Genomic DNA, 16,395 nt, shown 5'->3' with positions numbered 1-16,395 from the left:
TTAAATAAATTAAGTTAATTGCCATTACAATGTTCAAGCTAGGAGACTAAGTATTTAAAGTTTGGAAAAATTAAAACAATTAAGTTAATTGCTATTAAAATGTATGAGCTGAGTAACTTGGGTATTTTAAGTTAGGTGAAGTGTCTTGCGCGAGTACAACAAACTCAAAACTTGATGTTTCTGTTTACTTGAAATAGTTAATTTCATAACTTAAAAAATTTGACGTAACTGATTACCTCAAATATTTTGAGTTTTGTCAACTTATTCGGGATTACAGTGTGGGTGATATTTTCAAGGTAAGTAAATGTGATGTATTTGGACAGCTATCTTTATCAAGCAGCAACAATGATGACTTTGATGTATTCACTTTATATCCCGATATGTTTCCGAATTGTTTGATCAGGTCTAAAAGTGCTTGGAGAGAGGTGTTTAATTGTTTTAGAAATAACACCGTCATCAGTGAATAAAGCTATTTCATGTTCCTTGCCACCCATTTTAATCCCTTGTATATGGTTGTTAGCTCTTACGGCTATTGCTAGTGGTTCTATAGCCAAGATGAATAAAAGGGGGGGCAATGGTGAGCCTTGGGGGCAACCTCTTGTAATATTAAATGGCTCAGAAATCATCTCATTGGTTAAAACTTCAGCCATTGGGTTGGAATGTAATAATTTGATCCAATGTAAAAAGGAATTTCCAAATTCGAATTTTATGAGAACGTTGAACAGATAAGCCCATTCGATCCTATCGAAAGCCTTCTCCGCTTCGAGGGAAAGAAGAGCAGTATCCTTTTCCACTTTTTGGACATGCACAATATTTAAAACACGTCTTACGTTATAAAATCCCTGCCTTTTCTTAATGAACCTGTTCTGATTATCACCCACAATGCCTGGAAGTACAGTCTCTAGTCTTTTTGCCAAGATTTTACATATTATTTTTGTATGTGTTTATGAGACTAATAGGTCTCATATTTCCACACTTTGTATTCGGTTTTCCTGGTTTTGGTAAAAGAATGATCAAAGCCTCTCTCATAGAGTTAGGAAGACAGACACTAACATAACATTCTCCATTTAACATTCTCCATTTTCAACTAACATTGAAATCTCCATTTAGTACGATTATGAGAAAGCTTTGGTTCGACATATGTCAAAGATACAAGGGCATGATCTGAGATAAGAATACTACTATATTGACAATTTCTGATACATGAAATTAGTTCAGCTGAAATCAGAAAATAATCTATTCTTGAGTATCCTTTAGAAGTACTCGACCAACATGAATATTCTCTTTTTGTTGGGTTTTGAGACCTCCATATATCCACCAGGTTAAGTTCCTTTATAAAGTATTGTAAAGCTTTCCTAGACCTTACATGGGTGTTATCAACCCCAGATGACCGGTCCTTACTGGGCTGCAAGACACAATTGAAATCACCTGCCATAATGTGTTTTCCGGGCAATATGGAGATTCTCAAAAATAAATCATTATAAAAATCTGCGTTATCCTCGATAGGTCTATATATATATTAATTAGAATAATCCGAGTTGATAGAATATTTCCCTGTACAATCAAAAATCTACCTTTGGGGTCTTTTGTAATTTTATCAATGCGCAAAGGAATAGACTTATGTATCATAATTATAACTCCTCTGGAGTTCGAATAGTAAGCTGAAGACAATACCTGACCTGGCCATCTACGCTTAATTTTTGATTATTTCATGATCTAACATGTGAGTTTCCTGCAGGAACACAATTTTAGCTTTTATCTTTTTTATTCTATCCATTACTTGTTTTAGTTAGTTTTCGTAGGCCTCTACAATTCCAAGATACACATTCAATCAAAACGTCTGTCATTTTTTCTGTCACATTTAACAAAGAGAAAGATACATTTTCTTAGTGCAAGAATAACGATAAAAGCCTATAAAAAGGTACCATAAGAAACAAAAACCTAAACGAAAAGAAAGAGAGCAACCCACCCAGAACACAAGCCTGACTCACTAGAACATACAGGCTCCCCCAAACCCCTAAAAAACTTCCCTCCATTATCAGGAATAGGTCCACACTATACTGAGGAACTATTCTCCTGTAAACCAAAACTCAGCTCAATTACTTGTCTATGTAGAAAAACTAATCCAGATAAGAGATTTTATCTATCAACTGAAAGTATATTGTGTCATATATGCAGGTATTTTTCATCACTCATGTAAGAAGCGCCTATTGCACTTTAAGAAGAAGCCAAAAGAAAAAACGGTATAAAATATATATTTAAACATGACTTTTTTAAAACATTATATTAGTATTTTAAGAGAATCGAGTCTGTAAGAAGTACAATGTCATGTTTCCAGCAAGTTTAGGCCCTACATACCTTTTCCATCAGCCACATCTGACGAAATTTTAAGTTAAATAAAAGTTTTTATCAAGTTACGTTTAATTTAGTCATGCTTTGTCATTGTCTCTAGTTTCTTGATGTACTTATTCACGTCCGTTGGTGTATTGAAGATGACTTGTGTGGTCATCATTGGTCAGCAGGAGCCGTGCGGGGTATATTACCCGGTGTTTATCCAGACCGAGTTCCTGTAACCGCTTCCCTACACCGTCGTAATTCCTCTGTAGCTTTTACACCTCCGTTGTCATGTCAGGAAGAAATCTTATTTTGTTGTTTTGGTACATCACCTCTTTCTGTATCCGCTCAGCTTTTAAGATGTTTTCTCTGTCCTTGTAGTTTAAGCACTAGATGATGATAGTTCTCGGATACGTAGTAGAACTTTGGCTCGCTGTTGTCCGGTGCGCTCGCTCCAAAACCGGCGGCGTTATCTTCAGAGTATCCGCTATCCATTTTTCCATAAAGGAACATGTGTCATTGCTTTCTACTTTCTCGGGTATGCCCAGTACGCGCAGGATATTACGTCTGCTCCTGCCTTCTAAACCTTCGACTTTGTTACTGAGGTTTTTTGTCTTGTTCTCAAATTTTTCGATAGTTTCCTTCAGTGTTTGTATCTCGTCTTCTGCTGTGGATATTCGCTTTTCGGCCTCCATGATACGCCCACTACAGTCTTTCACGTCCGTTTGGACAATTCTTATTTCCGTCAGTACACCGTCAATTTTTGTGTTAAAGTTTAGTTTCAAAGATGTTATGGCAAGCATGAGGTCCTTTGTTGATGGATTTTCCATGTTTATGACTTGTTCAACATCCGCGGACATGTCAGCATGTGACAGCTCCGGTGAGCACGGCTCGCCTTCAGCTAACGTTAGCTCCTGGCATACCTCCTCGGAGCTCTCCTGCGTTTTCTTCTCTTTAGCCGCTTTTTTGGCATGTTTGAAGTGATTTTCTCTTATGCTTATAATTTTGTCTCTTTATATGACCTCTCTCTGCAATATTATGCAGGATTTATTGAAAAGCAATTAAGCACGAGAAAAACGCGTCTGCTCACCTTGCCGCCATAACAGGAAGTACTCGACTCTGCCGTTCTGATGCAGTTAGGGAGTTTATTCCACCAACTGGGCAGATTGAACGCGAGCGTTCGGGAAAGTGATTTCTTCCCTCTTTGCGATGGAACCACGAGGCGACGTTCATTCACAGAACGCAAGTTTCTGGAGTGCACATAGATCTGCAGAAGTAAGAGCAGATAAGAAGGAGCAAAGCCAGAAGTCGCTTTGTAGGCAAACATCAGAGCTTTGAATTTGATGCGAGCAGCAACTGGCAGCCAGTGCAAACGGATGAGCAGCGGAGTGACATGTGCTCTTTTAGGTTAATTAAAGACCACTCGCGCTGCTGCGTTCTGGAGCAGCTGAAGAGGCTTGATAGAGTTAGCTGGAAGCCCCGCTAGTAGAGAGTTGCAGTAATCCAATCTGGAGAGAACAAAAGCTTGAACAAGGAGTTGAGCTGCATGTTCAGATAAGAAGGGTCGGATCTTTCTGATGTTATAGAGTGTGAATCTGCACGATCGAGCAGTTCTAGAAATGTGGTCAGAGAAGTTTAGTTGGTCATCAATCGTTACTCCAAGGCTTTTCACCATTTTGGATGCAGTAATGGTTGCCCCATCCATCTGGATTGAAAAGTTATGGTGTAGAGTCGGGTTGGCAGAAACTACAAGCATTTTTGTTTTCGCGAGGTTAAGCTGAAGATGATGATCTTTTATCCAGTGTGAAATGTCCGACAGGCAGGCTGGTGATGCGAGCTGGAACCGAGGGACCATCAGGATGAAAAGAGAGGTGTAGCTGGGTATCATCAGCATAGCAGTGGTAGGAGAATCCATGTTTCTGGATGACTGGTCCTAGAGATGTCATGTAGATGGAGAAGAGAAGTGGCCCAAGAACAGAGCTTTGAGGTACCCCAGTGTTTAGATGCTTTAGGTTGGACACCTTTCCCCTCCAAGACACCCTGAATGACCTGTCAGAGAGGTAAGATCTGAACCATTGTATAACAGTGCCCGCTACGCCCAGTGACTCAAGCGTAGATAGCTGGATCTGGTGGTTTACAGTGTCAAAAGCAGCTGACAAATCCAGCAAGATGAGGACTGATGATTTAGAGTCTGCTTTAGCCAGTCTGAGATCCTCCACGACCGAAAGCAAGGGCAGTCTCAGTGGAGTGGCCTTTCTTAAAGCCGGATTGCTTGTTGTCCATGAGGTTGTTTTGAGTAAGAAAGTCCAGGACTTGATTGAACACTACTTTCTCCAGAATCTTGGCCATGAATGGAAGCAGGGATACTGGTCTGTAGTTTTCAAGTAGCGTATGGTCCAGGTTGGGTTTCTTTAGCAGTGGGGTTACCCTAGCCTGCTTAAATGAAGTGGGGAATAAACCAGAGTCAAGAGATGTGTTAATTATGTGAGTCAGTGTTGGTATGACTGCAGGAGAGATGGCTTGCAAAAGATGAGAGGGAATAGGATCAAGTGGATAGGTGGTTGCATGGCTAGATAGCACGAGTTTGGACACCTCAGACTTAGAGAGCTGAGAAAAAGAGGTGAGTGTGTGTGGTGTTGGTGGTGTATCTTGCATGTTTGTTGTAGGTGCAGCAAATTGAGCACTGATTTTTGCAGTTTTGGTGCAAAAGAATGTAGCAAAGTCATCAGTAGTAAGTGTGGAGGATGCGGGTGGAGGAGGAGGATAGAGGGAGGAAAATGTTTTAAAAAGTAGGCGAGGATTAGTGGCATTGTTGATTTTCAGACGGTAATATGTCTGCTTTGCAGAAGTAACCTCAGCCGAGAAAGAAGACAGAAGAGTTTGGTATGTTAAGAGCTGTGCAGGATTTTTAGTTTTCCGCCAAATTCTCTCTGCAGCCCGAAGTTTTGAGTGATGCTCACGGAGAGCATCCGAGAGCCAGGGTGCAGGAGGACTGGCACGGGCTGGCCTGGATGTAAGAGGACATAATCTGTCTAGACATGATGCTAGTGTGGAGCAGAGTGTATCAGTGGCGCTGTTCGTATCAAGTGCAGAGAGTTTGCAAGATGGAGGAAGAGAGTCTGAAATCAAGGTGATGAATTGACGAAAGTGAAGGAAAAAAAAAAACAGGCTCAGTTTTACCATTTCTCCTCAGCCCAAACTTCTTGTGCAGAACTGCAGTCTAGGTGCCAGGGGCTGAAGAACACTGGACGTCCATTATGGAGAAGCTGCAGGTGTGAGTATGTGGCTTTACCATTGAGAGGTTATTAATATTAGGCTATTTGGTTTGCATTCTTATCACCCTTTAATGCAGTTTAATTAAAGGGTGATAAGAATGCAACTACTACTACTATTATTAAAATTATTCCTGCCATTTTGTTGTGTGAGATACATTACCTGGAAGATTTTATTAGCAATAAATATGCAGTCAGCAGAATCATACATCATGTGAGTTGAAACACAACCTAAATCTGCAGGGAACTTGTAGCACCAGACTGCACATTTGACAATCCACTTATTAATATTTGTCTGGTGAAATAGTTTTAATCAGTAAGTATATCTCTTTTCAAGCATTATACTTTTTTGTGTTAAATTGGTTTATGTCTGTTTTTAACAACCCTGTCCCCATTTTTAAAAAGATACTACATTAATTCCTTATAAATAACTGATTAAATAGAACAGCAGTCACTTTATTATATATATTTATTTATTTAAAATGCAAACTCAAAACATCATCTCAACAACATTTTAAAATGTCATGTGCACAGTAGAGAACAAGTGTTCTTGTACAGTGAAATTATTTGGTTTCCACAATAAAATGCTGTACATGAATGAATAAACAAATAAATAGTGCAATAGCGTATAAAAAACAATCAAAATTACAAATTGTATCAAAAATTCATAAAATCTTAAAAAAAGAACCAAAAACGTCCTCAAGACGGAGAATATGACTCAAAAAATAATGACAATCCAAGTTCATTTCCTCAGTGTCAGTATAGGGGGCACGTTCATGATTGCTGTGCTTTCTGAGAAAGTCACGTGTGGGCATCTGGAATCACTGCACACTGTTCATGAACGTGCACAATGTACTGACACTGAGGAGAAGATACAAACTTCACAAATATTTTCATACATTTTACAATATTCAAACAGAACCACTGAAGGCGTAATCTGTATATTATTAAGCTAAAATAAGACATCTGTGTGCACATAAAATACAAATAATGACTTCATTCAACAATTCAGTTCCACAGTGTCAAGGGCACATTCACAGCAGAAGTCTTCTTGTACAATACAATTCTTTGGTTTCCACAATAAAATGCAGTACATGAATAAATAAATAAATAAATGATTCATGAGTTCACACTTAGATAATGCTCTTGCATTAAGTGCTTGTGCCTGGTGCTATTATTTAATTTACTTGTGTCACATGTCTTTAGAGTGTGGGAGGAAACCGGAGTACCCGGGGAAAACCCACGCGAACACGGGGAGAACATGTAAACTCCACACAGAAAGTGCCAACTGACTCTGCTAGGACTTGAACCAGCGACCTTCTTGCTGTGAAGCAGCAGTGCTAGCCACTGAGCCACCGTGTTGCCCGATCCTAGAATTGAGGCGGAGGGAGAAAGGATGGATGATGGGGGTCTTCCAAAATGAAGATAGGGAATGAAGTTAGGCTGGATATTTATGTTAAAGTTGGAATAATCAGATTGGCTAGCTAATGATTAGCGATAGGGACCAGCTGCGGTCAATCATATCACATGCTCCTCTCCAAATTAGTTTGTGAAACTTCACATTTGTATCAAAAACAATTGTATCAAATTTATAAGATCTAAAAGAAAAAGAACCAAAAACCTCCTCAAAACGGACCATATGACTAAAACAAGAATAACGACTATCCACATTTATTTCCTCAGTGTCAGTATAGGGGGCATGGTCTCGAGCGCTGTGCTCTTTCTTTGCATGTCACGTTGCTTACGTATACCTCAGATGCGCCTGTGCTAGTTTTTTTATACAGAGGAAGTCGGGTGTAGGCATCTGGAAGGAGCTATACATCACTGCACAGTGCTCATGAACGTGCAAAATATACTGACACTGAGGAGAAAGATGTTTCACTAATATTTTCATACATTTTACAATATTCAAACAGAACCACCGAAGGTGTAATCAGTATATTATTAAGCTATGATAAGACATTTGTGTTCATATAAAATACAAATAATGACTTCATACAACAGTTTATTCTTATACATTTCTATACATTTCAAATCTGCCTGAACAATAGCGGCAGTTTCCTGGTAAAGATGAGGATGATTTTGCTGCTTTGGTCTTCACTGAGGAAAACAAAAGAAGAAAAAAAATGTTAGACATGTCCAGAATTTGTATATTTCACACTAAGATTGAACTAATCTTGTCTATGAACAGCCTCTTAAAGCTCCAACAATCAGCTGATAAAACGAAACATCGAAATGCGATGTGAAAATGTGTCGAAAATGTGTTGAAAATGTGTCGGCGGACCCCAATTATAGAGTGTTTATTAGATTTTATGGAGATGTACTCCCACTGCAGAATCACCCTAATCGTTAAAATTGATCAAGTCATCTGATGGAATTGTATTCATATTGCAATATATATCGCAAAAAATCGTGCAGCCTCTAGAGTAGTATGTTTCCTAAGGGATCAGTTGTATTTACCTTCATCTGGTCTTCATTCACACCTTCTTCATCCACTCGTGCTGCATGACCTCCTCCAGTGTCTCCAAATTGTGATTCAGACACTTTTCAATCAGATCACAGCACTCTGTATGAGGAGAAAGAGAGATGGTTAGTCAACACTGCACCAAAGCTGACATTAATGAAGATATCTTCTGACATTTGTGAGTAAAACAAGCTAGTGTAAAGTCCTGGAAGGCCGGTGTCTTGCAGAGTTTTCTTCAAACACTCCAAGCTAATCAATGACTATATCTCAAATCACCAAGTACACTATTTGAGGGAGTAGCCTTTTCTAGTAATGTCCGAAACCATGGTGGAGGTTTTGAAGTGCATTTAATTCCCTCATTCATTTACATTCACTCCTTTGAGTAGACTAATGTAAGCAATGGAGTGTGACTTCAAGATAACTTGGATTCTTCAAGATAAGAGTTTGGAGGTAAACTCTGCAGGACGGTGGCCCTCAAATTGCCCCTTCCTGAGTTAATATATATGGTGACATTAGGGCCACAGTTTGATTCTGTTGTGGACATTGATGCCTCACTCACACTACCAGCGACTTTGTAGCTGCCGGTCGCTTTAGGTGGTAATCTGCTGCAAATGTGAATGAGGCATAAGACTACAACAGGTTGAGGCATTTAAATTTATCAGTGTCTGTTTACTCACCGCTGGATATCTTGGGTTTAAATAAAAGGCGTGGTTGCCATTCATCTCTGGAGTACACTGGCGCTTTTCCGTTCACCATAAAATACAGCAGGTGGCCGACGCTCCAGATGTTCCCCAAGATGATGATCCTTTGTTCTTCATCCTCGCATTTGCTAGCACAGCCGAAGTCAATCACCTTGAGCTCCAATGTGTTTGTGTTCACCAGGATGTTTTCAGCATGCAAGTCATTGTGAGAAATTCCATGGTCAAGGGAGTGCTGGATTCCCAGGATTAACTGGTGCAGCAAGCAGCGTGCAATTGGTTCCTTCAGCGTGTGACGTCGCTTTACAAAGATCCGCAGCGATGTACAAGGTTTGGGGTATTCCAAAACAAGTGAAATGAACCCTTCTTGATCAAACCACTCGTACATTTCTATCAGGTATATGCTCTTGGAAGGGTCTTTCAGCATGAGCATAAACGCCACTTCTCTTAGTACTGGTTTGGAATAACCAGGCTAAAAAGAAAAAGAGAACAAGGGTTACTAGCTGTAGATGTGAAGAAAGATCACCATTATTTAATGGATAAGTTCAACTAGACTTTCCTTCATGTTATTTCAACCCCTAAAGAAGATATTCTCAATGAAGATATTTTAGATTAAATCTGAGAGCTCCCTTATCCTCCACAGACAGTAGCGTTCCTTAGGCACTCAAAGTCAGTTTCAAGTGTAATCATACGAAGCTCCAAGAACACTTATGAAACTGTAAAAAACTTTGTTTGACCAATTCTTCCACATCAGGTCAGGGTGTGCATTTACTACCGGTAATAAGACACTTGCGTCTCGCTGACTCTGACAGTAAATCAAACTGCTTGTAGAAAATGTGCACCCTGACCTGGTACAGGAGGGAAAAATTTGTTTTGACAATGTTTTTGGCTCCTTTTCTGGTCTCTGAATGCCCCTGGACCATTGATGTCTATGGAGAATGGGGGAGCTCTCAGATTTCATCTAAAGCAGCGGTTCTCAAACTTTTTTTATTAAGTAACACCTCAGAAAAAAATTGTCCCTCCAAGTAACACTATAATGACCAGTATTAAAATACAGTGGCGTAGTAGGCCTAATTAAGCACCTACAGCTCTGCACAGTTCAAAAACCAGGCAGAATAATTCCTATTAGTAAGAATATTTATTATTGTCAGCTGCTTTAAACATTATAAATATTTTGAACATAAACACTGTATTGTGCTTACAGGTAAAAAACAACAACAACAACAAACAGCCAAAATAAAATGTCAATGTTTTAATTATATGTGCTTTTTTTATATGTAAAGTATTAACATATAGTAGCCTATTCGTCAACCTGGAAATGTTGCTTGGGCCTTATTAATATGGGCTATATGTCATCATATTCATATATAAATCATTTGTGATAAATTTTGAAATTTATCTTGCATGTATATATGACATATTTGATTCCTCCGCGTACCACTAGAAGGAAGCCCGCGTACCACTAGTGGTACACGTACCACAGTTTGAGAACCACTGATCTAAAGCATAGGTCTCAAACTTGATTCCTGGAGGGCCGCACCGGCCCTGCATAGTTTTGCTCCAACCCTGATCAAACACAGCTGATTCCACTAATAAAGGTGTTCAAGACTCTTTTGAACACCTCGATTATTAGGATCAGCTATATTTTTTCAGGGTTGGAGCAAAACTGAGCAGAGCTGCGGCTCTCCAGGAATTGAGTTTGAGACCTAAGCCCTAAACATTATTTTATTCGGCTTGAACATATTATTTCAGAAATGACTGGATTTTGCCTTTTAAAATTCAACTATGCAACAGTAATAGTGTCCAAACCAATAACGAATCAAATATTGAGTGAAGTTTTGCCAACTTACTACTGATATGTAACGGTCACCGTTTCTCTTGCGGATCCTCTTGATGGCAACCTGCAAAGCAAATATCCAAGTATTAGTTTTTCACGTATTATTGACAAGCTTGGATTAAGGGTACAAGTTACATAAGAAGCAAATTGTACACTAAGAGTTTTACCTCCTTGCCATCAGATTTACGGATTGCTTTGTAGGTTACGCCGAAGCTTCCAGTTCCCAGAATATCTCCCAATCTGTAGAGACTCTTCATAAATACTGAAAAAAAAGAAGAGGTTAAGTGTTTTCAATTCTCTCACACTGATATATATATATTACAGTATTACAGTATACAGATATATACAAATATATTACAGTAGAATTTATAATAGTTCTGTTTGTCTCAAAATTGAATTTGACACTTTGTGTTTATGTCTTGTACATGACTTCCGAGTCCTGAAATCAGACTCACCTCTATTTGGTCCTGTGGCAGATGATGATTCCCCATTAGCTGTGTCCTGGAGCCCAGATGGTCCAGGGACAGGCTCTGAATCTGGATCTGAATCTGGATCTGAATCTATATCAATAGCAAACTGGCTCTTGCAGTTTCTAAGCTCATACCCTGGATTTGGAACCGGATTAACTGAATTCTGGCACCCAGACGCTCTAGGGACAGGCTCTGGATCTGGAACCAAATCAACAGTAAACTGCCTCCCAGGCGCTCTAGGGGCAGATTCTGGATCTGGAAACGGATCAACAGTAAACTGCCGCCCAAACATTCCAGGAGCAGGTTCTGGATTTGGATTCAGATCAACAGTATTCTTGCACCCAGGCGTTCCAAGGACAGGTTCTGGATCTGGATTCAGATCAACAGTATTCTTGCACCCAGGCGTTCCAAGGACAAATTCTGGATCTGGATTCAGATCAACAGTATTCTTGCACCCAGGCGTTCCAAGGACAGGTTCTGGATCTGGATTCAGATCAACAGTATTCTTGCACCCAGATGTTCCAAGGACAAGTTCTGGATCTGGATTCAGATCAACAGTATTCTTGCACCCAGGCGTTCCAAGGACAGGTTTTGGACCTGGATTCAGATCAACAGTATTCTGGAGCCCAGAAGTTCTAGGGACAGGCTCTGGATCCAAACCAATCTCTACATCGTTTGTGTGTGGATCCCCCTGTGGTATTTGAGTCCCCACTCTTCTCCGTCTGCAGCAGAGGAACGGCTTCTTTATGGCCTTCCACACTCTCTTGAAGAAAGCATGGATTCTTCTCCTCCTGCTGCCTCCTGTTTGAACTTCTTAGTTGAACAAAGAAAAAAAGAAAATAAAACAGAAAATTTGAAACATGACAATAAGTAAATGTATAGGCATATATAGGAAAATATTCATATGTTTCTATACGAAAATTTAAATAAACATTTTTTAAAAATTGGCCAGGCCAAGTGAAAAAATCAGTTTGTTAAGCCATGAAAAATATGTATTTATGACCACTTTTTAGTCATATAACACATTACACTGAATTTGATATACAAATCATGCTGTTCACATTAGTCTCTAGATTTTTATGATTTTCGAAAGTATTACATCACTTTGTAAATGTTCATTATTACCATTTGTTGAGTCTCCCCATGAGCAATTCCATGCAAATGTCAGTTTTCACCAAAACAGTAAAACAGTGTTTGTATGTTTGTTTGTGTGAGCAAGTATTTAACAGTACTTTAAACATACTTAAAAAATGTCTGTCAATGTTTTCAAACTATTATATTTGATTTACCAAAGTTCCAAAGTGTCAATTTCACACGTCACATCCATAACGAAGCTCTTTCCTCATAAATGCAAAACTGTCAAATAAAATAAATCATTTTTGTTGTATAGAGAGGCAACTCTTATCCTTTTAATTAGCGTCGTTTATTTTGGGTTATGCAGTTGAATTCACATAATTTCTACAAAGTATGTTGTATACTGTAAACTCGCTAACTTGTTTTGGTCACATCCGTAACCCATTTATATTACTCAGTTAAAATATAACTAATGTTCACAGATTGATATTTTTCTGATCCCATAACTCTGTGGTTAGTTGTTTTAAAAAATATAAACAGATGTTTCAATGTAATGTTAACATACTGTATACTTCGGGAATTTATATATATATATATATATTTTTTTTTTTTTTTTTACTGCAAATGTCACATCCATAACGCTGGAATTGCTCCCGTACAGTTTGATATAGTGCTTGGACCCAGAAGCCACTTCGCATGACATCACACTTAACAAGTGGATACTCTCACTGTAGGCCTTTTTACCTTACAACTTTTCTCATCCTGTTAAAATGCACTATTGGGTATTTCTCATTTTTGTTTAATGCGTAATGTTTGTTGTTTCTTTTAAACATTTATTTTAATTCCCCCAATACCTTTAAATGTCTCTTTAAACTTTACCCAGTTTTTATCATTGATTTAAAATTAAAAGATCGTTCCCATTAATAAAATGTTTCTATTCTACAGTGAAGTGGTTGCTGACAATCTCACCAGTTGTGTCGTTCTCTGGAGTGTTCTCCCGAGGAGAAATCTCATCCGGCATCTCCTCCGGCATCTTATCTGGTACTGTACCGGCATCTGAAGCTGCAGTCCAGTCTTCGTCCAGCCACGGACAGAAGTCACTGCAAAAGCTGATGATCTCCAAATGTGACCCTGGACAACAAAATGAGACATAAGGGTTCATTTTTAGAAACAGATTTATGCATACCACAATGTCTTCATGAAACTTGATCTTAATATTCTGATGATTGTTGGGATAATAAAGAAAATCAATCATTTATTTTTGACTATTCCTAAAAACTTAGCACATGCAGAACACATTATGTATATACACACTACCAGTCAAAAGTTTTATTTGCTTTTGTTGTTTTTTAAAAAAATGATTCTGTTCATCAAGATGGCATTTATTAAATGTAAAAAAAATGTTAAATCGATAAATATTTATAACAATTTTAAATAACTGCTTTCTTATCGTATGTAGTTTCAAATGAAAATATTACTCCAGTCATTATTGATTTCATTACTATTACATTAATAATAATAATTAATATTAGAGTAATTTCTGAAGGATCGTGTGACTCTGAAGATCTTTGTAAACTATTAAAAATGGCTAACATTTGATTTAATTAAATGCATGACATTTCATTATTTAAAAAAAAAACATGCTTGAGGATCATTTAGGGTCTGTCTGCCTTGTTTTTTGTCTAAAGGCACAGGTGGTACAAAATTTGGTGGAGGTGGCCACCTCGCAGTTTTATATGCAGGAAAAAGTCCAGTTTGAAGATCTTTTTTAGTTTTAATTGGAAATATATTGTGGTTTTTTAAAATAGTGTTGAGTGTGTGTGTGTGTGTGTGTTTTGAGGGGGGGGGGGGTGAATAAGAGTACTGGGTTGTGGCTAGAAAGGCGGATGAATTCGGGACTAAACCGAGGAATATAGTGTTTGTGTAAACGCTGAGTATTTAACGCTTTGACTAGGCCCAAGTCTCATTTTAGGGCAATTTACCTCAAACAAAAATGTTCTGTTAAAATCCTATTATTGATTTTTGGGGGGTTAGGGTTATGTAACGTCTCTTTTTTTCATTTATACATTATTTTAATTTCCTAATAGCTTTTCTTTCCCCAGTTTTTATCATTATTTTAAACCATAGACAACTTGAGTGTTTGCTGACAGGCTCACCGGTTGTTTTCTCCACATTAACAGAGAAGGGCTCATCGAGTGTCGTACTGGCATCAGACGCCGCAGTACATTCCTCGTCCAGCCAAGAACAGAGGTTTCTGCAGAAGTCCATGTTTTCCAGCACTGGAGCCACCTCTCCGTTCACTCCTTCACCAAACACAGGTACTGTTGCTGCCATCGCGTGGACAATCACAGGCTGTGTCGCTTCACTCAGAAAGTCTTCGAGTTCACTCATGTGTTCGCTCGTAAAATAAGTCGACAGATGTTCGTTATCCATTAGATTTGGTGAAAATCTGTTAACACGTCCAAATAATGATCCTTACAGTAGCTTGGATGATCACTGAACTGATGTAAGAAATGTAAGTTATGCGAGCATTTATGTTCTATTGAGTGACGTCACTTTTGGAATATTTCGAACAGCGTCTCAGGGCCTCGTGTTTTTTTATAAATATTCTTTAAGTATTACTCCGCTTAGACTGTTTTGGGGTCATTTTTATTGATTTATTCATTTACAATGTATCGTCGTAAACAATAAACAACAGTCCCTGTCATGGTCTGCCTCAGAAAAAGCTTGTTGAATAGCAAAAACTGAAGAAAAGGCATTGAATTGACAAGTGCTTGCATTAACAATCTTTTGACATGTGATTCTAACACAATATCTTTCAATCTTTAATAGACAACAACTATTATCATTATCATTATTATTGACTATTATTGAGAAACAGTAAAATATACTTAAAAAAATGTAAACACAATCCCAGGGGGAAAGACAATTATGAATAAGATATTTGTTACGAAACCAAGAAGTATATTGAGAATGTCACAGCGAAAGATGTAGTGAGGGTTCAGGTATGATTTGTGGCCTTTTATGTGTAATCTGTCGGTGGAATGGATGCGATGTGTAATTTAAAGGTAATGGAGGATTTCATTTCTCTAATTCATACAGCACAGTCTAATCAATTCAATTCATCTTTATTTCTGTAGTGCTTTTATAGGTTAGATTGTGTCAAAGCAGCTTAACATAGAAGTTTGAGTAAGTTGAAATTGAAACCATGTCAGTCCAGTTTTCAGTTGAAGTGCGGTTTAGTTCAATTCAGTGTGGTTTAATTTTCACTGCTGAAAGTCCAAACACTGAAAAGCAAATCCATCGATGCGCAGCTCCCCAAGTCCCAAACCAAGCAAGCCAGTGGCAACAGTGGTGAGGAACAAACTTCACCAATTCGTCACCTTAGAATTATAAGGTTCTATCTGACATTTTTGTCAAAATTGAGTTATTGACATATTCCTATTAAATGACAACTTATTTATATTATGGGATGCTTTTTATGTTGTTTACATTAACACTTTTTATTTAAAAAACAAATGTTACACACACACTGTTTGCTTTATGAAATGCAAAAACATTGAAGCTTAATATCTCAAAATCATTCAGAGCGCAGATACTTTATAATTTCAACATTTACATTTACATTTAGTCATTTAGCAGACACTTTTATCCAAAGCGACTTACAAATGAGGACAAGGAAGCAATTTACACAACTACAAGAGGAACAATGAATAAGTGCTATAGGCAAGTTTCAGGTCTGTAAAGTCTAAGAAGGAAAGCATTAGTAAATTTTTTTTTTTTTTTTTTTTTTTTTGAGTACAGTTAGTGGTATATCCAGAGAGGCAATTGCAGATTAGGAAGTAAAGTGGAAACTAAATAGTTGAGTTTTTAGTTGTTTCTTGAAAACAGCGAGTGACTCTGCCGTTCTTTATTGAACAATGTGTTTATTGTTTTTGATTACACAAGACAGGTAACAGAAAAACACAATTCCATTTTGTCGCAATTATTTCCCACCCCAACAAAAGAACATCCCTCTCTTCTCCCCTATACAAATACACAGAATTCTCTTACAAGAGACAATTTAAATGGAAAACAAATATAGTTTGGTACCCAAAAACCAAGTATACATTACTGTACTTTACACATAAAAGTTACGTTATCCAACAAAACAAAATGAAACACACACACAAAAATAAATAAATAAATAAAAACACTATACTTAGTTACACTTCTTGTAATAAATGACCAATATTATTGTTATTAA

The 16,395-nt window shown here is 37.9% G+C and overlaps 1 protein-coding gene and 1 long non-coding RNA gene across 6 annotated transcripts in view; one reads left to right on the top strand and one right to left on the bottom strand.

Moving 5' to 3' along the window:
• The window catches only part of LOC103911495 (uncharacterized), a 15,636-nt gene extending 7,924 nt beyond the window's left edge, over positions 1-7,712 (top strand). For all 3 annotated transcript variants that reach the window (XR_012384227.1, XR_012384228.1, XR_012384229.1), the window contains exon 7: positions 5,528-7,712. This is a non-coding gene — a long non-coding RNA (uncharacterized lncRNA). The remainder of the gene's footprint in view (positions 1-5,527) is intronic.
• On the bottom strand, positions 6,086-16,395 carry LOC137496292 (uncharacterized). Of its 3 annotated transcripts, none has more exons than XM_073910225.1 (8): positions 14,306-16,395; positions 13,119-13,280; positions 11,061-11,888; positions 10,773-10,867; positions 10,619-10,669; positions 8,748-9,240; positions 8,067-8,172; positions 6,086-7,706 (listed from the first exon to the last, which is right to left on the bottom strand). In XM_073910225.1, the coding sequence occupies exons 1-7, from the start codon at positions 14,580-14,582 to the stop codon at positions 8,084-8,086; spliced, it is 1,995 nt and encodes a 664-aa protein (XP_073766326.1). In that variant the 5' UTR covers positions 14,583-16,395; the 3' UTR covers positions 6,086-7,706; positions 8,067-8,083. The 3 variants fall into 3 exon arrangements, with proteins under 3 accessions (XP_073766326.1, XP_073766327.1, XP_073766328.1); XM_073910226.1 differs by having other exon boundaries at positions 11,061-11,885; XM_073910227.1 differs by lacking the exon at positions 13,119-13,280.

The sequence above is a fragment of the Danio rerio genome, chromosome 8 (genome assembly GCF_049306965.1).
Source record: "Danio rerio strain Tuebingen ecotype United States chromosome 8, GRCz12tu, whole genome shotgun sequence".
Classification (NCBI taxonomy): Eukaryota; Metazoa; Chordata; class Actinopteri; order Cypriniformes; family Danionidae; genus Danio; species Danio rerio.
Note: the sequence above shows the minus strand (reverse complement) of the source record. Positions and strands in the feature narration are given on the sequence as shown.